This window comes from Vigna angularis, chromosome 10, assembly GCF_016808095.1.
Source record: "Vigna angularis cultivar LongXiaoDou No.4 chromosome 10, ASM1680809v1, whole genome shotgun sequence".
NCBI classification, from domain to species: Eukaryota; Viridiplantae; Streptophyta; class Magnoliopsida; order Fabales; family Fabaceae; genus Vigna; species Vigna angularis.
The window spans coordinates 21,329,309-21,350,479 of NC_068979.1; the positions used below are offsets into that span (position 1 = coordinate 21,329,309).

Sequence of the window (21,171 nt, forward strand, 5' to 3'; positions counted from 1 at the left end):
TGAGAATGAATTAGATTACATGGTGTTTGAGAATGAATAGAGTGAAGAGGCCTAGAATTGTTAGTGGCTGGTAGATGAATGTGAAGGCTACGTTCTAACAACTTCCATTCCTTGCCTTCACGTCTTCCAAATAGGTGGCTGCCCTATCTACCATCAACAAACCTTTCTTTCAACTTTTTATCTTCCATTTTCTTCAATGCAAAATTATTAAACAAAATCAAAATGTAAGTAATACTGAATTGGCTTCGAAAAGCTCAAATGAAATTACACCAGATACACCACATAAATTATTTATTGCTAAATTAATCCTATTTAAACTATTACATACTTGAAGAACTGAAGAATGGTCTCCATCCACTTGATGCTTTAGGAGAATGATTTAGGAGAATTTTTTATTTCTCGTGTTTTTCTTTGATTTTTTTCTTCCAACTTTTCGCCTTTTGAAACAAGCGGGCGTAATAATGGTCTTAATGGATTACAAAAATTCTCATCAAGTCTTGCCATTTAATTCACATATTTTATCTGTAACAAAAATTAAACAAAAGAAAAATCATACATAAAAGTTTCATAATGATAACCTCCACCTAAAAGAGGATATGTTAGTTTGGCATTAACTTTCTCTTCTCTCTCACTGGCAATAATGAAGTCAACCCTCCATTTCTTTCCCTTTTCTTGCCATTACCATTTTTCTACTAACTCACTTTGTGTTTCTGCCACTGCAGAAAGCAAACAAAAATCTTCATATCAATTTTACTCTGTCAAAAAAGGATAATAGAAAATATATTTCAATTAAAAAACAAATAATTTAATATCATAAAAGCAATAGAGTTAACCTTTGTCAACTTATGATTCAATTTCCATCCACATATCTATCCTTATCATTGTGTCAGGCAAGAATATTTATCTCCTAATTTTGAAATCTCAGGACAAAAAAAGTGTACTCTAAGACAAATCTCACCTTGTAATAAATTAGTAGTCTCCACTAAAATCAATCACTATTGGTAAAACAATATAAACATACAGTAAAAAAATGGTCTATTGTATAATAATTAATTTGAGAATAGAATTTAAAATAATGTATAATTGACTACATTTAACAAAACTGTAGATATATATACTTAGCCGTGTGAAAGAGGGGGAGGAAGTAAACTGTGCATTTTAATCTGCAGAGTGCATTAGCATTGGATCTGAAAGCGAGCTGAAGAAGAAGAGAAAGAAAAGGAGAATGGCTCGCGCGGGAGGGATAACAAATGCAGTAAACGTTGGAATCGCAGTGCAGGCCGATTGGGAGAACCGCGAATTCATCTCTCATATATCTCTCAACGTTCGTCGCCTCTTCGACTTCCTTGTTCAATTTGGTACCCACTTTTCCTTCTCTCCCAAACTACCCGTCACGGTGTCGTTTTGTCTATCCGTGAAACCTCATCACCATTATGTCCTTCACCTTATTGGGTATCCCATGAGTGTTGGAGCACGTTGAATCACGCCAAAAGCATTTCAAAGTTTGAATTTTTATTCTGCCCCTCTAAAATTTAATGTGTTTTTCAGAGGCTACGACGAAGAGCAAGTTGGCGTCTCTGAATGAGAAGCTGGATGTGTTGGAGCGCAGGTTGGAACTGCTCGAAGTTCAAGTGGGCAATGCCTCGGCCAACCCTTCTCTTTTTGCCACATGATTTTGTGTTGTAATACGGCTTTCCAGTAAGCACTCTCCATCTATGATGTAAAATCTAAACGCAATTCTTAATATGTAAGTCGTTTATAAATCAAAAGTGAAGTGTTTGATCATTGTCATGCTTTGTTTTGTAACTATAGCTCTTGGTTTCTCTATTTACTGTGTGATCCTCTATTTTACTGCACTGCTTTATTTGCAAGTTGGAGTTCAAAAGCACGGGTTGCTGCAATTCTCAGATTCTTACCCTGTTTGCCATGTGACTTAACTCACAATGCCTCTTAACTTAGTCCCTTCCAATGCCAATTCCAATGCCATTGTATATTTGTTTGGATAAAATTCTCTTGAGGCATCTATAGAAAAAGAATAAGTAGAAAAAGAAAAAAAACTTCGTAACCTTAAATTAGCCGAAATAGGGTATGTAAATAAGTTATGAAAATCAGCTTTTAAAAAAACTAATATAAGAAGGTTTCTATAAACCAACTAATATATTAAGTTAATTTTAATTTTCGTTTTCTTTTTCTCCTTTTTTTTCCTTTATAAGTGCTTTTAAAGAAAATTTATCTACTTAGGCTTGCAGTCCCTTTCATCGTAGCCAGAGTGTTTTCATTGCACCTGCCTAGTGCTTAAGCTTACATGATAAAATGCTGCCACCTTAGTTTCATTTGCGACATTCTTTTAATGCATAATCAATCGCTTTAGGTTTGAAGCATAAGTCATCTTAGATGTAGTAAGTAATTGAAGAATGTAGTAATTGAAAGAATGCATCAATTGATTGAGAGTTATTATTATACGGGGTTTTGGAAATATGAGAGATATGAGATATATGAGAGATATAGGAAATATTTGTTGTATGGAAGAACTTATTATTATTTTATTCATGCACTCTCTCTCTCTCTATATATATAAAATGTAACAAAATATCAAATATTTATAATAGACCAATCTTGATTTCCTAAATCTAAATAATTACTAATTTTTAGAACTAAAAGATATTTTTAAAACTAGAATATTTCCTAAAAACTAATTTAAATAATAAATATATTAAGTAAATATTCTCAACAATACCTTCCACTTTGTAGGAAAAGGAAGCTTAGTTGAATGAATACGGATTTCTTGTCTACATATAAATGGATTGTTACATACTAATTTGGGGATGAGATGTGATGTAAGTTACACCACAATTTAAAGTACCATTGATACTCTGTTCTTTGTTTTTAATCTGTACTGACTGTATACCATATTTTTTCTTCAAAACGGTCTACTGAGTTTGACATTTTACATATACACAGTGAGGAATGTTAACATTGCCCCTAATAGATTTTTCGCTCATTCCCAACAGCATTCCTTTTATGCCTTTTATGCCTTTTCTTAAGGGGCATAATTTACAACTTGGAAGAAACAGTGTGATTTACGATTATGAAGTTGATCACGCAAAACCCTCAGTGATTAGTTGTTCAATATGATTGTGTAGGTAATTTTTCCTTGGAGGGGAAAAATTATTATCACTTTAGTGTAACGGTGGAACTCAAGCTTGCCTTTTAATCAGAAAATAATTTCTTATGCTAACTTTTAGTATTGCTTCTGCATAGTATGGAAAATATGCTGTCACTACAATTTCAGACCTTTTCTTTGGTATTGTCATCAACACGTTATTTATTAATTAGGGGCATCCCAGGTGGGGGGGAAAGGGGAGGAAGAAGAGTGTCCGAACTGAAATGAAAAATTTCCCTCTTTTCTCTGAAACGGAGATGAAAATAACTTTGATTGAATCAGGCGACCCTGATAATCTCTTTTGCTCCTACATTATCTCGTTTAAACCAGCATCATTCGGTCTCTATGTACATTTTGAATGTATCTACTCAAGCCTATCATAAATGAAAAATTTGTTCCTGCAATCGTTTTCTATGACTTTTTTTACGATTGGGAAAAAGATAAGGAGATAGGGTAAGATAAAGACATTAATGTAGAGAAAAAAATTAAGTTGTGGAAAAATGTTAATAGAATATATTGTAAGGATGCAATAACTCGTTAAAAACTATGCTTTGTCACAGTCAATCATTTGTTCAATAATACCCATCAAAGAATAGATGTTTCAGAGGGACGCTATAAACTCAGAATGAGGATTGTTGGTTTCCGAGGAAATTGTTTTCTTGTAATAAAGTTGCTTCGCAAAATACAATAAAACCTTTCCTCTCCCTCCGTTTCATTTGAGAGTTTGGACAGTCCAAAACTTGAAATATTCATTAAGGTTTGAGTTTTATGAATGCTTCCTAAGAAACAACACGTGACTTGTCTTTATGGTCAACTCATTCCTCGTCCATAAACCATTGTTCTAGGAAGACATTGACGCGATGATTGTTTATCAGTAGTACTTCAATCGTGATTCCACAATAATAAGAACATACAAGTTGCCAACATTTATGTTGTTGACGTATTTGTACCCTGAGAAAAAGAGATAAAAGGACCCCTTAATAATTGCTTGGCTGGACTTAGTATATTCCTTACAGATTTAGGTGTTCCTCCTGCTTTATGCAACCAGTCCAAGTCCATCAATAAAAGATTTAGCTTTGTTCAATGCACAGTTCTACTGTTTTAAGATTAAATCACAATCAATTTAGTTTACGCAATTTTTTATCAGTCAAGTTTGGACTTGACAAATGATATGGCCTTTTGCATGACTCCCACTTTATTCTTTTCACTCATAAAAATGAGGCCGAGCAAGAGATTAGTCTGAAGGTGCATAGAGTGGATGAAAGTACCATCACAAAAACTAGCATTTTCTCCTTTTTACCATATGAAATGTATAATTACTAAAGCAGTTATGAAAAACAAATCAAAAGAATTCCATTTTCAACCATATACTATCTCGGCTGAGGATGGGACAAGGCTTGGGTTGTGATGGTTGATTCTGCTGTTGATGAAGTTGAGGGCAGCACCCTTTTCTCTATGACAATAGAGTAGCGGTTGGATCCTCCAAGGCTGTCAATGGACTTCATGTATTCTGATGCATTATTTTCTATGATGAGCGCATCCTCTAACTCACGAACAATGTCCACCATGCTTGGTCTATATTCTGAGAAGGGTTCAAGACATTGCAGTGCTACTTCCACCACTCTCCACATTGCCTCTGCATGGTATCCCCCCTTGATGCCAGGGTCCATAATTTCTTCCATCTTTGATGCTCGTATATATGGCTTAGCCTGCAGTGCATGCAAAGTTATTTCTCAGTGACGTGAGCAAAATGTGATTTAGTACAATCCAGTAAAACAACATTTAGGACATGGAGCATACCCATTCAACCAAGCTCCACTCATTCCGTGGTCTCTTTATGTCAAGAGGTTCCCTCCCAGTCAGAATTTCAAGTAAAACCACACCATAGCTGAAGACATCACTCTTCTCAGATAATTGTTGAGTTTTGTAATATCTGCAATGCATGGGGATAAAATTCTGGTATTGTCAAAGTTGTTTAGATCATAGTTGCATTTTGCAACAAAGGAAAAATTGAGTTGAAGTGACAGATTCTTCTTCGTCTCATTTGAAATCGCACAGATTGTCATTTGTAATTTGTCTTATGTATGGAACCGTCTTGTTTCTATACGTTTATGAATGAATATACACTTCTTATAGGAAATTCTAATCAGAGACATTTCTTCAAGCTGTCTGTAGTTGACAGGGTTTCCATGACACACAACTCAATTGGTACATGATAGGAGGGTAAGCATTTTTTTTCAGATATTATTTGTGTTTAAGGGCCTTTCCTTTTTGAGATGATTCCTAGAATCCTTCATGTGGGTAGTGTTAATAATTCTTTTTCTCAAAGTGATGGAGTAAAGCAGTATTAGAAGTTGAGGTTAAGACATGATCGAAAATGTCCACTTACTCAGGATCCAGGTACCCTGCAGTTCCTCTGACTTCAAGAGAAACGTTACTGTCTCCTTCCTGAGGAGCATATTTTGAGAAACCAAAATCGGCAACCTTAGCGCACATGCTATGATCTAGAAGTATATTGCTTGATTTCACGTCCCTGTGTATTACTGAACGTCCTGGAAATGTGTGAAGATATGCCAAACCTGCGCTCTAAAATATTTGTTAGCATTCAACATGATATGGATGAAAATGAAAATTGTAACGAAGAGAGTTAAGTCTAAGGATGCATCATGCCATGTTTCTCTATATATCAACGTAGATTTATGATGAACCAATTAGAGCATTGTCAGATATTACTTGGTGAATATTGTCTTTCTATCTCTCTCTTCTACTGTATTGCAACTATGAAGAAAAACTATCAATGATGTGGTTTCTGCCCCTTCCAGTAAATCTCACCATGTTTCCTTTATCTAAAATTCTAAGGAAAAAGTTTCACGAACACCTCCTAATCTTCCTGCCCCTATTTAAAACCTAATAAATTATTTTATGCAATGATAGTCTGACTAAACTCTATCTTTTTTTTTTCTTAAATCTTAACATCAAGAATTCATGAGCTTTCTCCTCTTCCAATTTAAATCACTATTTTCTAGATTTAATGTTTGAAAAGATTATTGTCAACACTCAACATTGTCAATAAGAAAAGCAAAATTTAAAACAAAAATTGATAAATTGTTTGAAGAAAATTGAATACTTGTAGAGTGTGTCCAAAGTGTTGCCATTGGGTATGAAAAATACTATTATGAAATGTATGCTCTTTGTCGGATTCTTCTGGTATTCCCCCTCAAATATCTTCATCCTAATCATTTTAAGCTAAAAAGTGGCAGAAACCAATCTGATTTCCGCATCGTTGTCAATCAGTGAAGCTTCGTCACTTTTCATGTGATTCCTGGAGTTCTTTTATTCCATAGAATCAATATGAATCATTTTAGTTTATTTTCCTTCCTAATTTGATTTAAGCTTATGTGTTGATTAGGTATATTTGCTGCATCTTAGGAAAAGTAAAACATATATTACTTGCCTCGAGCTGCACCAAGAGCAATAGAGAGTCTAGTTGGCCAGTCTAATATTTTTCTCTTTGCGGGTTCCCCTGTTATAAAATTGAATTTTAGAATTAATGGGTACCAAAACAAATAAGCTGAAAGGATTTTGGAATGTTTACCGTAGAGTCTGTCTTGCAAAGAACCATTTGACATGAAAGGATACACAAGAATTTGTTGATCATTTTCATTACAGTAACCAAGAAGAGGCACTAGGTTTTCATGCTGTATTGCCGAAAGAAGGTTTAACTGCAAGATACATCACAGACTGGTCAGTCGGTGGAAAAGTTGGCCATTGTTAAAATTTAAACAAAGAGGGTTTGGGGAATGTAAGAGCCAGGGATGTAGTGAAAAAAGGGGAGTATCTTATATTCTCTTTAGCATTTGCCAGGATGCAAACATCAGCTTTTGAATTACTCTTGCATCCAAAAAATGTTAATTAGAAAAATTTCCTGGGAACTGTTAGTATAATAAACTGAACAATGCCTATTGTACCTCATTATCAAATTCTCGAGTTCCCTGAGTTGATGTTGCTGAACGGACTTTCACTGCCACTTCTTGACCGTCATTTAGAGTGCCCCTGTAAACAGAACCAAATCCTCCTTCTCCTATCAAAGTTTTGTACCTTTCTGTGGCAACCTCTATATCTTCCAGAGTGAATGTTTGAATTGATACAGACTTTATTAAGAAATCATCTTTGCTTGGCAAAGAGAATATTACATCTGCATATTTTTTGTAGAAAATTATGTCATATACTCCGTGTAAATTGAACAAAACTAATCAGCATCCCTATCACGCAGAAGAAAAAACACATTGATAGCGGTGTGATCAATGAAGTTCTCGTGCTAAGTGCACAGGTATGGATTTCAAACTTGTAACAGTAATTTATGTAGAAATTTGCATGAGATATGTTAATTTTCTAATATTTTTTCCCCCTTGTTACTTTCATCACTATACACAACATTATGTATGTGCTGAGTTCCTAGCTGAAATGGTAGCTTAACCCTAAATTTGTTTTAAAAACAATAGAAGAAACTGGAATTAATCTTGGAGACAGGCCGTTGAGATCAATAGAAGGATAATGCAATTAAAGATGTATGGCTCTTTAAACCTTTCTTCAGAACAGCAGAATCTCATTCATAAGTTTAAACTAATTATTTTTGTATGTAAAACCATGTACATAATAAAGGTGATAATCTTTCAGGACCATTGATCTCACGATCTGGGATTGTATTTAAAGAGGAAAGTGAGTATATCTTCTAATCTTAAAAGTAAATGTACTGTTTTAGAATGCTGAGAGACATAGGATAAAAAAGGAAAAAAGGAGTAGAGAAGACAAAATGCCTACTTGTTTCCATTAAGTAGTTCTTTCCACCAAATCCTTCCCATGGAATCAACTTTTGTCTATAGCGGCAAACAAAAATGATTCCAACTGCCAATGTGATCAGAAGTGATCCACATGTGATAGCACCAATGACAAATACTTGTCCAAATCTAGGTTCCTTTGCTTTGCATCTTCCGTAACTGAAATATTAATGCTAAAAAAAATCAAATTATGCTTTACTTAAAGCGTCTGTTTTTTCGTTTCAAAGAGTGCATCATACTCTGTATTGATCAGGGAACCATTCAAATTAGCTGGAGTGTCTTCACTCATGCGTTTGTTGCAGGCATAATACCTATGAGTGAATAGAGTACAAGCAAAATTTGTAGAAAGTATATTAAAAAACTAAATAATCAAAAGTGACTTCTTGGTACGGATGAAATAGAATGTCAACTCAAATACTTACAAAGATTTCAAATATGGCAGTGAGACAATTGATTCTGGAAGTGACCCCATAAGATCATTGTAGCTTAGATCTCTGCTCGGAAATATAAATCAATCAATATATGAACAACTTTCAGTGGTAGGTAATTTTCTTGATGACACTAGTAGGAATATTCTCTATGATCTGAATCTAAGTGCAGGAAGGAACAAATAAGATCATCATATGTAACATAATAATGTCAAAGCACGTCTTTCCAAATATTATCCATACAGAGATGGCATACAGAGGCATATCTGCACCTACTAACGTGTCACAAAGAAATAAGGGTTAGGATGCTCGTGAATATTATAGATAACTGCTTAATTTGATATTTTCTATCTCTTATGTGACTGACCTAATTCCTAGAGTTATGCATAGGATGTTAGAGCATGTACAGAGACATCAAATCAGAAGGATTTATTTCAATAGAGTGCTAACCCTAATGCAATTATGTGTTTTCCATATGTGTGTAGGATACTGAATCCATGTAATACTACACGGTTATGCTTCCTCGCTGCTTCAAGAAGGAGAACAAAGGCTAGGAACTAAACTTTTTTATTAAATCATGCTATTTTCGCCACCCATTTAAATCAAATTTCAGGTAAATGCATGTTGAGTCGTGTAGTGAACCTAACTAGCATTTCGTTCAGTAATTAAGTGTTTTGGTTCTGCTTATTTTCACGATAACACTAACAAGTATAATAGAAGTATTATAATTGACATCTAGCATAGCTAAACATTAGAAGGGGTCATTACATTGATATCAACAAGGAGGACGGTGGAAACGAGGGAATATATCCATTGAAATTGTTGTGGCTCAGGTTCCTGCACATGACCAAATAGTTACATCCATGCATATAACAGAGTCCCAGGTTATCCTCCAAAAATAGATGCAGAAGCAATTGAAAGAGAGTTTTGAATGCAATACAGTATTTTTAAGTTGGTCATCTCAGTAACAGTAGAAGGAATTGGTCCTTTGAAATTACTTGAGGAAAGATCCCTGGAAATAGAGAAAAAATGTAGTTAACAATAAAAAGATTATGAAAAGGGGAATAAGCACATAAAAAAAACACTTCATTTATCTGAACAAAAACCTACTTAGCTAGAGATATGGATTGGTTGGCAATCATGTATCAAAGCATTAAAACCTTGTCTACATAGTGGTCTTTGACTAGGTATTCCTATAGACATAGTTGTGAGATTGAGTGGATGTTTAGTAAAGTATGCATGGAGTAAAAATACATCTTTCTTATTTTTTTCAAAAACTCAGCTGTGAAAGTTTTTGAATCTCGTAAGAATTCAAATCACTGGCTCTGGATTAAATTCACCAGGGTTGCATTTCATTTCCACTGTGATCATCCAGTCTTGGGTTTCTAAATCCATAATTCGAGTTGATATACATGTGGCAGTGTTTTAACTAGAACTGGAGGACTTACAGCTTGGTGATAACAGACGAGCCATTTGAACCATCACACTCTATTCCGTGCCAGGGGAAAATACAAGGGTCTCCGGTCCAACTCTCTAGCACTTTAGTGTCTTGGTTTTGCAACAACAGTTCTTCTCTAATCTTCTGAATCACTTCCACTGAAGTAAAAATAAGAGAGAAAGAGATTGAAGACTGGTTACAAATTAAAATACATCCATAAACCATCTTAATTATAGACATGAATAAGAAAATGGAATGTAAAAAACAAAGGGTCTATTTGGACAACCTTCTCCATAAGGTTTTCTAAAAGAGGAAAACAAGAAAAAATTATATGAACTACTCAAAATTAGCTCACCACAAATTAAAAAATAAAAATCTAGAGAAGTTATACGTGAAAGTTTCTACAAAGTTTTTTTGTAAAATAATTTTAACTTTTGAAGAAGCTGATGTTATTTTTTCTCGTTAGCTTTTTCTTGTAGAAATTCTTAGAGAGAAGTTTATCCAAATAGGTCCCAAGTGCAATAACCCCACCCAAAAAAGGAGGAATGCAACACAGACACACTACCATCTTTTTGGTTGGTCTCTTCAATCCATGGTCGCATTTGCAAGATCTCATAAGCATTCAAAAGGGGTCCAAACTCAGCACCAGATGCCTTGACCAAGGTTAAATTAAGTAAACCGTTTGCTGAAACATTCAAGACAGTGTATGTATAGTTGGACCCTCTCGCCAATATGTCAAACTTTTCCCTTTGAATCTCACTATTAACATAGATGTCAAACACCCTTTTCCCTTCTTTGACAGTGCTATTTAATTCAAGGAAGTAGAGAAATATACGATATTCATAATCCTCAGTGTCAAGGCTGCTGTGGATCTCCAATCTCTCAGGGTGGGTAAGAGCTGTCTGTAGGACTCGTAGAGGTGGTGTCATGTTGGATTTGAGGTCAAAATTTTTATCATTGTAAGACAACGGGAGAGCAGATGACGGACTTGAAGTTGCTTTCCATATTCTATCACTTGGGTCATCTGGGAACCTATAATTTGGTAAATAGCCATATTATAAGACCTTCCATTCATAGTCCATGGTATCAAGAAGCAACACAAAGCTATAAACCAAACACTAAACACAAATCACTTCAATAAACTAAGGATAAATCCCATTGACACCATTTTTTCAATTTGCACCACTTATGGTTTATAAGTTATGACAGTAATTCATGTGAGTCACATTATAATGGATTGAGTGATAATAGGTTTTTGGCTTCTCGTTTTTTTGTTATTTTCATTACGATGCATCTTATTGCATCATAAAGAAAAGAAGCTGTACATAAAGGTGTGTTACACTTCTGTCTATTAGGTGAAGATAGGTTATCTCATGCATTTATAGGTATGATCCTTGCACATGGAGCTCAACTTCATTCTGTCTAAAGCATTACCAAGAAAAATGTAAAATTGCTATTATTTATCCCATAAACACGTTGATTGAATATTTAACATCCATTTCCTATATTGTGAACATAATGCTTCCATAAAAACCATAAAGTGATAATTCCTAAGCCTTGTAGATTTCTAGGAGATACACTTCTTTGACAAATGGTGGTGAAGTTTACCTCAAACTAAAGTATATGACATACCTGATTTCATCTTTTGTGTCCCAGAGACTATTTCTGCTTATCAATTTTAAAACGCTGGCAGGCAAATCATGAAGTAGGTAATCTTCTGGCAATGGCCTTAATTCCAGCTGAGAAATGAACGGATCCACCTCCCCCTTCACTAAGCAGAAGTCAATGTAGTCTTTGGTAGCCCTAAAAACTCCCTCAATCTCAATTTCCAAGTCCTGGGGCGTGGATGGTCTCACTGCACCTAATTGTGTTACCCCAATTGAAACATTAAATGAAGAATTTATACTGTCAAATGGAAACGTGCCCCTTATCAGATATACTTTATTCTTAATTGTTGGTAAATTGTAACATCTCTTTCCTTCATCTATAGAAAACAGTCGAACTTTTTCATTCAAACCAATTTTAGGTCTTCTGCAGCTTCCTCTGTTAGGGAACCATGTGTAATCTGTTGTGTAATTTAAGGTGGTCTGGGGATCTGTGTAATTTGAATCAGCACAACATGCTATGTTTTCAAACCCTACAAAAAATGTCACGGATTAGACTTATTTTGTACTAAAAGGGGTTTTCCCCTAAATAAATTTGAGCAACATAAATAAAAGAAAGTGTAAAATGATTTTACGATTCTGTGGGTGGAAACTGGAAAGCATAAAACTATTAGTTCTGTTTCTTTATCCTCACAAATTTTGTTTGTTTTTTCTCGTTTTAACCTTGATCATCAGTTGACCTTTAGTTTATATTAAATTTTTTGCTATCATTATTGGAAAATATACCAGGTAATAGACATCATGATCTAAAAGAATTATAATCTTAACTACTAACCTTCAGTTGCAGAGCCAGAAACTGATCTGATAAATATATGCAGACAAACAGCACATGCCACAACCAGTTTCAATACCCAAATTTCGAGTAACTCCATCATAATCTGGAATAGGGGTTACCCCATTGGTTTGCAAACTTGAATCATGCCAACTAACACTTCATCTTCCACCTAGTACCATAAATTTTCTTCTGAATTCCATTTCTTTCTCTGCCTTGATCACCAACACTCTTGAGTTTTCCTATATCTCAGATTAGGGGAGAAATGAAAGAAAGCTTGCCTAATCCCATAATTCTGAGAACTTGTCTCTTGTGAAAGATTTTGAAGCCATTTTGCACAAGTACTGAATTGGTTGGAGGATTAGAAGAACAAATATCCTTGAGAAATAGGGGTTTGACTTCAAGCCTGGAAACTGCAGGAGGTAGTAGATAGGAAAGAGATGGAAGACGAGTAAGGAGATTGAATTAGTATAAATCCATTGTTAAATATTTCTTTTATAGTTTTATATGTTATTGATGTTAAACATTATTTTTCATGGAGTGGTGGTGGTGGTTGCTTGATTATGTGTATTTAATATTGATATGGTTTAAAATAATTGGACAGACCACTCCTTCGTCTTCTTCTGCCTTCCTTCTTCTCATTTGAAACCATGGATGTTACATGATCAAAATAAGAGTGGTATCTTGGAACAAATTTGAACTTTTCTGGAATACATACGTAGCAATTGTTAGTGACGTATCGTTGAATATATTTATTATATATTGCATACTTAGCTTTCCACTAATGTTGACCTATGCATTTTTATACTAATGGTTATGAGCATTATTGTTAGTCTCATGTTTCTGATTATGCTTTAGGTAGGTAATGAAGTTATAGGGGAAAAGAATTCAAATAAAAAATTATTAAAGATAGGAATTGTGAAGAGTTTCAAAGATGAGACTGTTCATTCTCATGCCTAGCACTATCAACACACCAATTATTCCCTTTCATGTTTTCTATAATATTTTTCTTATAGATAAACATTTGAAACCAAGTATCAAGAGGAAGTGGCTCAAGGAAACCCCAAAAGAGCAGGTAACCCCTTGACATCCTTGTAGTACTAGCCTAACTTTTAAGCGTGATCAGACTAAAAATTTACTTTGCAAATTAAATTAACATCAATTTAGCAGAATTTTTGGTCAATATAATTGCTTACCTAATCTCATATATAACTTCTTAGTCATATAAAAAGAAAATTCCAAAGGGCATAGGAAACACACTCCATACTACATCCTATTTCTTATTCATTATTATAAGCATATTTTACACTAATTATTTTGATAGAAACAAAGCGTGCTTAGGATGCAATCCCATTTGTGTTTGAGCTTGTTAGATATATTGATTAAAAAATTCACATACTGAGTCAAAAGTCAGATGGTCAACATGTGAACATAATATTATCATGATTAAATTTGCTGTAATGTGCACTGATGAAATCAGGTTGTTATGTGTAGGATACCTTAAGGTAAACTAGAATTCAATAATTTATCTTAGTACTTTTAAGGTTTGTAAGCTTAATAATATTACTGATAGTTGAAGTTATTTCTTACTCTTCTTGAGTGCTAGGGAGCTGATGTATCAGTAAATTTCACGTCCGATGTGTTCAAAAGGAGCAGAATATATATTCGTTTCAGAACTCTTATGTTTGTGATATGTTATAAGGTTTTAACATAGAACTACATGATGGGTTGTCGTAATGACCAGAAATTTTGTACCCATATGTACAGAAACTAATTAAATCAGCAACCATCATAGTACTAAGATTGGAACTAGTCTCAAATCCAGTGGATAAGGAAAATTCTATTGCAAGAAGGAAAAAACTTGGGTGAATGTAGAACGTTCTGTTTTGCTTGGTAAAATATAGAAAAAAATGTTCAAAACAATGTACTCAGGCTGTAAAGGATGCAGTGGCTATCACGTTGGGGGGAAATTGACATGTTTAACTGGAAATGATAATTAAGAATTTAGAAATTATAGTTTGTAATTTATCTAACTAAAGCCCTTTTAACTTTTTCTAATTCAAACAGTCATTAGTAGGTAAAATTTGTAATTCAGTTGAGTAAATGCGTTTTTCCTTGTTCCAATAATATAGAATTTTCTCATTATTTTTATTTTATATATATAAAGCCATAACAATCCAGATTATAATGGAAGGCATTGTAAATACAGAAAGGACAGATGTTGATATGATTAACATATAACGTTATGCTTGGTCAGTCTCAATCCCATAGCAGACGTTCAAGCACATCTCGTTAACTAAAATCTTCTATTCTGTGTAAAAAGAATATTGTTATTTATAGAATTAGTCCGAATAACAAGTTGCATAGAAAATTTATATATTGCCGGTAATTTCAAAGCTTGTAAAGGATTGAAATCGAAGATAGAAGAATTTGATGCAGTCATCATCATATTTTTTGGAATTTTACGTGAACATTAAGTCAATCCAATTCAATTTATCAATTCTTCACTTCAAGTTTGAAATCTTAATCTATGGTGACATACATTAATAAATCATCTTGCCAAACTCAGGGTAAATTAGCCTTTTGGGTATGATTAAAGGTTTTCCCCCATTATATATATATATATATATATTGTATATTTTGGCCTAAGATTTTAAATATGATTATTCCATCCAAGTTGGCTTGCCTATACCCGACAAAGCGAATTTGATACTTCCAATGGATTTAGTGGCATATTTCTGTATTAAGCTTTGTCTGCTAATAATACATATACATGTCCAAAACCTTTGTTATAAGGCCAAACTTCAACTCTGCATATTATCTATGAGAAACGAAATAAAAAATCATCCAAACAGTTGGCACGACAACTGGTAGAAGACCTTTCATAATCAATCATCAACCAAAATAATAGTAATAAAAAGAAAAAGGAAACATTTCATTCATCTTTAATAAGTCAATACTAATTGAAATTATCAACTCAACATTAATTAATTTTATATGAACAATGATAAGTTAACACAGGTTTTTTTTTATAATATTTTGATATAATATATTTTTTATTAAATTTAGAGTATATCAATACAATAACAAATAAATAATAAATCAGTAAAAGAAATAATACGTATACTATATTAAAATATTGTAAGAAAATTTGTGTCACAATATTTTTTTTTATATTTTGGAAAACCCAAGTTTTTTAAATTGAAGTAATATTAGCTTTTCCTTCATTTCAATGGATTTGATGTCAAATTCTTCTTTCAAATGGAAATGAACTAGAGTAACTATCGTTCCTCTTGTAGTCTCATTATTTTGTACCACACTATCTATCATATCCTTTTTTAACTTTGTAAAAACATTAAAATTATTGAATATAAGAAACTTCAAATATAACATAAATATCGAATAGATTAAGATATACGAATATATTTGGTTTGAGAAAAGTACAAAAAAAGTTATAAAATAAAATAAACTAGCGTTTCTTACGTTACTCACAGTCACAGGTTTAAACAGCCAAAAAAGAAACACATTTCAACTAACCAAGCAATTCCAGGTTTCCTTTATTTATTCTCTTTCATTTCTATTTCTCCACGATATTGGTGGAATTTAGTGTTTTGAGTATTCTTGTGTCATTTTCCTTGGGAAAACTTTGTACACTGAATAATACGTGTTACTATGGGTCTCGACAAAGCTTGGGTGTCGACATGGTCTCACGCGGTCGACCTCGACAAAGCTCTTGCTCGACCTCGACAAAGCTCCCGCTCGACCTCGACAAAGTTCACGCGGTCGACCTCGACAAAGCTCTTGCTCGACCTCGACAAAGCTCCCGCTCGACCTCGACAAAGTTCACGCGGTCGACCTCGACAAAGCTCATGCTCGACCTCGACAAAGCTCCCGCTCGACCTCGACAAAGTTCACGCGGTCGACCTCGACAAAGCTCCTGCTCGACCTCGACAAAGCTCCCGCTCGACCTCGACAAAGTTCACGCGGTCGACCTCGACAAAGCTCCTGCTCGACCTCGACAAAGCTCCCTCTCGGCCTCGACAAGTCAGTCTCGACAGGTCCTTATGCGGTCAGAATCGGCAAGTCTTCACCGATCAACCTTGATAAAGATCCAATGCTCCCAGGAGTGATTGGCAAATAATTGAAGAAGAAAGTGGAGGGGTCTCCCGTTTACCTAAAGAGGTAACAGCTGCAAGTGGTGGGTCCCTCCACCTCTGGTGCGCCAGCCATTACAAAACACCATCATTTTATTACCTTCTGGGTGGACTGTGCATAATGAGGGAATATTCCCTGAAATAAGATAAATAAGGAAGGTATGCATCTATTCTGATAAGCATGATAAACGGGTAAAGAACCCATTCTGACTTGAGCGTCGGAGTTTTTCCATTGCAGGTCCACCCCATTACACCAGACACCGGCGGCAGGAAGAGAAGCAGGCGAAGACGAAGGGAGGAGCACGCATCAACAGCAGGAAGAGGAGTGTTTCGGGACTGTAGCGGCAGGAATCCTCTCCGTTCCAGTTCGGCAGAAACATTTTGGCGCCGACTGTGGGGACGAGTGGCATCCCCATGAAACCACGTAAAGCCAGAGATTGAAGACACCCAATGGTAACTACAAGAAATATGGAGGAGCAAAGTACCAGAGATTTAATAAGAGAGTTGCAGGCCCAGATTGAGGCACAGGCGCAGATTATACAAGCGCAGGCACACACTCAGCAAGAGATGCGGCGGAAGCATGAGGGGGAGATGAGGGCGCTAAGGGCCGAGCGGGAACCTCCCGAGCGGACTGCCTCAAATCGAGAAAACGCTAATGAGGCAAGCCACAATCATGTCAGTCCGAAAGGTCAGGCTAAAGGGGAACCGACACCCTTGCAGGTCGCCCGACCGACCAGTCTATTGCCTTTCACGGTAACAATCATGCAGACGCCAATGACCGAAAAGACTCCCCCCGTATTAGATAAGTATGATGGTTCGGCTGATCCGGACAACCATTTAAGAACGTTCTGTAATTCAATGGCGTTCTATACAGACAGTGACCCTATCATGTGTAGAGCATTCTCATTGTCACTAAAGGAAGAGGCCTTGGAATGGTACCATACTCTTCCTCCCAACTCAGTGGATTGTTTCGCTACTGTGGAAGACCTCTTTAGGAGACAATATGCGTCCAATCGAAAACAGGAGATAACACCAGTGGATTTAATAAACACTAAGCAGGAGAAAGGAGAAACTTTGAAGGCCTTTATGAAGAGATATACTGAAACTGCGCGATGAGTTAGAGAGGTAGACCAGTCTTTTATTATTAATAATCTGCCTTCGTGTATGAAACCAGGATATTTTGCGGAGAAATTGTATGCGCGGCCTCCAAAAACGATGGAGGAACTCCAAGACCGAACAACTGAATTCATCCGAATGGAGGAAATGCGCTTGACGCAGAAGAAGCGACATCAAGAAAGAGAGGCTGGCGGAAGTGGAAAGGACGGCAAACGACCGTTCGGCAATAACGATAAGAATAGAGAGTTTCCCAGGCCATTCAAGTTTCACCATTATACGACACTCAACGCGCCAAGAGCAAAGGTTCTTGAAGAAGCCTGTAGAGCAGAACTTATCACACCTTTAAGAAAGCCATCTCCAAGAAATGCAGACGAAAGAAGAAGTTGCCGTTATCACCAAAACCATGGACATAATACCGAAGACTGCATCACGGTAAAAAATGAAATAGAGAGTCTTATCCGGGCAGGACATCTACGAAGGTATATAAAGGAAGCAAGATACGACCCCCCTGAGGAGGGATACGCCAGAAGGAACCCCGACCGACGGCATGGCTATAGTCGCAGTCCCAATCGTAGTCGAGAACGGTCGGTTCGTGGAGTGATTAACTAAAAAGAAGTATCAACAATTTTACTATTATCATGTTTGAATTCGATCTCATTTAATCCATGCTTTTGTTATTAATTATGTTTGAGGACGATCAATTGCTCCCGAAGAGGATAAATAAAATCACATTCAATGAAAACGGATAAGAGGTAAACTCCTCTATAAACATTTGAAGACCGACAGCAAATCCCGCTCGGATAAGAGGTAAACTCCTCTATAAACATTTGAAGACCGACGGTAGATCCCGCTCGGATAAGAGGTAAACTCCTCTATAAACATTTGAAGACCGACGGTAGATCCCGCTCGGATAAGAGGTAAATTCCTCTATAAACATTTGAAGACTGACGGTAAATCCCGTCCGGATAAGAGGTAAACTCCTCTATAAACATTTGAAGACCGACGGTAAATCCCGTCCGGATAAGAGGTAAACTCCTCTATAAACATTTGAAGACCGACGGTAAATCCCGTCCGGATAAGAGGTAAACTCCTCTATAAACATTTGAAGACCGACGGTAAATCCCGTCCGGATAAGAGGTAAACTCCTCTATAAACATTTGAAGACCGACGGTAAAATCCGCTCGGGTAAGTAGAAAACTTTGAATTTAGGCACCTAGATCAAACTCTTTAAAAACAAGGGAAAAAACCCTCAAAACTCATAAGTCTTATAGTGAACCGTTCGGTTAACAACCAAACGATTAACTCAGACTTGGGGGGCATGTTACTATGGGTCTCGACAAAGCTTGGGTGTCGACATGGTCTCACGCGGTCGACCTCGACAAAGCTCCTGCTCGACCTCGACAAAGCTCCCGCTCGACCTCGACAAAGTTCACGCGGTCGACCTCGACAAAGCTCATGCTCGACCTCGACAAAGCTCCCGCTCGACCTCGACAAAGTTCACGCGGTCGACCTCGACAAAGCTCCTGCTCGACCTCGACAAAGCTCCCGCTCGACCTCGACAAAGTTCACGCGGTCGACCTCGACAAAGCTCCTGCTCGACCTCGACAAAGCTCCCTCTCGGCCTCGACAAGTCAGTCTCGACAGGTCCTTATGCGGTCAGAATCGGCAAGTCTTCACCGATCAACCTTGATAAAGATCCAATGCTCCCAGGAGTGATTGGCAAATAATTGAAGAAGAAAGTGGAGGGGTCTCCCGTTTACCTAAAGAGGTAACAGCTGCAAGTGGTGGGTCCCTCCACCTCTGGTGCGCCAGCCATTACAAAACACCATCATTTTATTACCTTCTGGGTGGACTGTGCATAATGAGGGAATATTCCCTGAAATAAGATAAATAAGGAAGGTATGCATCTATTCTGATAAGCATGATAAACGGGTAAAGAACCCATTCTGACTTGAGCGTCGGAGTTTTTCCATTGCAGGTCCACCCCATTACACCAGACACCGGCGGCAGGAAGAGAAGCAGGCGAAGACGAAGGGAGGAGCACGCATCAACAGCAGGAAGAGGAGTGTTTCGGGACTGTAGCGGCAGGAATCCTCTCCGTTCCAGTTCGGCAGAAACAATACGATTCAGTGATTAGATCTAACTTTAATTTCTATTTTAAAATTCATTTTATTTTCTAAAAATCAAGCCTAAGAAAGATTATCAGCGTTAGGAAATTCATCGGATGGTGATAAACTCAAACACAACGATAATTTGACACCAAAAGCTTTTTACTCTCATTTCATACTATTCTTTCTTATCTTTTTCTCTCTTTTTTCCTTTAAAAATACAAAAGATTTTTTTAGGACAATTTTACCCATTAAAAGGTGTCAAATTGCAGCAACCTACGTCAAATATCTCTTTTTCCACCCCACTATATATCACATTGACTTAAGAGAAAGGAAAATGTTATTTGGACAACGTTTTTTTAACACTGTTTTGACAACGCCACGTGTCAGCGCTTCATTGGCTCAGTGATTTGAAATGAAAATAGAGAAAGGGTTACGGGGCGAGGGGTAGTTTGGGATTTCCAGGTTAAAATTTTAAGAATTGGGTTTGGCGGTTTAGGGTGGGAAAGACGTTCGTTCTCTCGCTCTCTCGCTCTCACGCTCTCACGCTCTCTCGCTCTCACGCTCTCTCGCTCTCTCGCTCTCTCGCTCTCTCGCTCTCACGCTCTCTCGCTCTCTCGCTCTCTCGCTCTCTCGCTCTCATGGTCTCTCGCTCTCTCGCTCTCTCGCTCTCACGGTCTCTCGCTCTCTCGGTCGTTCAATCTTTACTGTAGTACGGACGTTTATTGGTGTAAGTAAAAATGGGCGAGCCCTGTCATTGTGTTTTACATTGTGTTTTTGGCGTTTTGTTAAGTTGAATGATATAACTGAGTGTGGAATGTTATCTTGTTAGGGCCGTTTCAATGGAAGGGAAAAAAGCAAGTGTAAGAAAAATTTTAATGTTGTGTTTATATATTATTTAATTATGGTATTAATTTTTGTTAGTAATAAATATTTATCATTTTTTTTGTAGTGGCGACTTCTTATCTCGATGGATTCATCGTTGATTATTGAAATGAATCGTTTACTCCGACAGTGTCATGTGGATCGGATTAGGATGACACCATTTATGTGGTGTTTGAATATTCAAAGGTCTGTGGAGGTGAATTTAAAATTATTGAAGGTTATGGTTTGCAGGTGGGTTGGAAATGATAACAGTTTTAGAGTTAGTCAAAAGTTGGTGCCCTTTAGAGTTGTTGATGTGTTCATGAGCTTAGGTTTAGAAATAGGTGGTTTAGAGATTCCCTTTGATGAAGTAGTTGGTGGATTGGTTGGTGAAATGTTCAAATCAAAAACCATCAGTTTGAAGGACTTGACGGACATGTTTAATGTCATTGTTGATGATAAAAACATTGATGTTGATGTAGTGTGTAGGTTATATATATTAGTTTGTTTGGTTGTTTTCTATTTCCCTAGGAAATCAAGGCATGTTTGTAACATGCCTTTTGGAGTATTAGATGACTTAGACCGTTTGTGTCTATATGATTGGTGCGTCTATATGATTGGTGCAC

At 36.4% G+C, this 21,171-nt stretch overlaps 2 protein-coding genes across 2 annotated transcripts; one reads left to right on the plus strand and one right to left on the minus strand.

Annotated features, from left to right (window-relative positions):
- Positions 1–1,118: 1,118 nt before the first annotated feature.
- Positions 1,119–1,791, plus strand: LOC108320078 (protein BRICK 1). The gene is made up of 2 exons (XM_017551417.2): positions 1,119–1,358; positions 1,549–1,791. Exons 1-2 carry the CDS (start codon positions 1,226–1,228, stop codon positions 1,671–1,673), a joined length of 258 nt encoding a protein of 85 aa, XP_017406906.1. The 5' UTR covers positions 1,119–1,225; the 3' UTR covers positions 1,674–1,791.
- Positions 1,792–4,422: 2,631 nt separating this feature from the next.
- On the minus strand, positions 4,423–12,745 carry LOC108320076 (nodulation receptor kinase). The gene is made up of 15 exons (XM_017551415.2): positions 12,307–12,745; positions 11,500–12,004; positions 10,433–10,899; positions 9,878–10,025; positions 9,370–9,441; positions 9,198–9,266; positions 8,424–8,495; positions 8,241–8,312; positions 7,985–8,160; positions 7,132–7,358; positions 6,759–6,885; positions 6,618–6,686; positions 5,553–5,742; positions 4,964–5,096; positions 4,423–4,872 (listed from the first exon to the last, which is right to left on the minus strand). The coding sequence occupies exons 1-15, from the start codon at positions 12,404–12,406 to the stop codon at positions 4,534–4,536; spliced, it is 2,766 nt and encodes a 921-aa protein (XP_017406904.1). The 5' UTR covers positions 12,407–12,745; the 3' UTR covers positions 4,423–4,533.
- Positions 12,746–21,171: the final 8,426 nt, after the last annotated feature.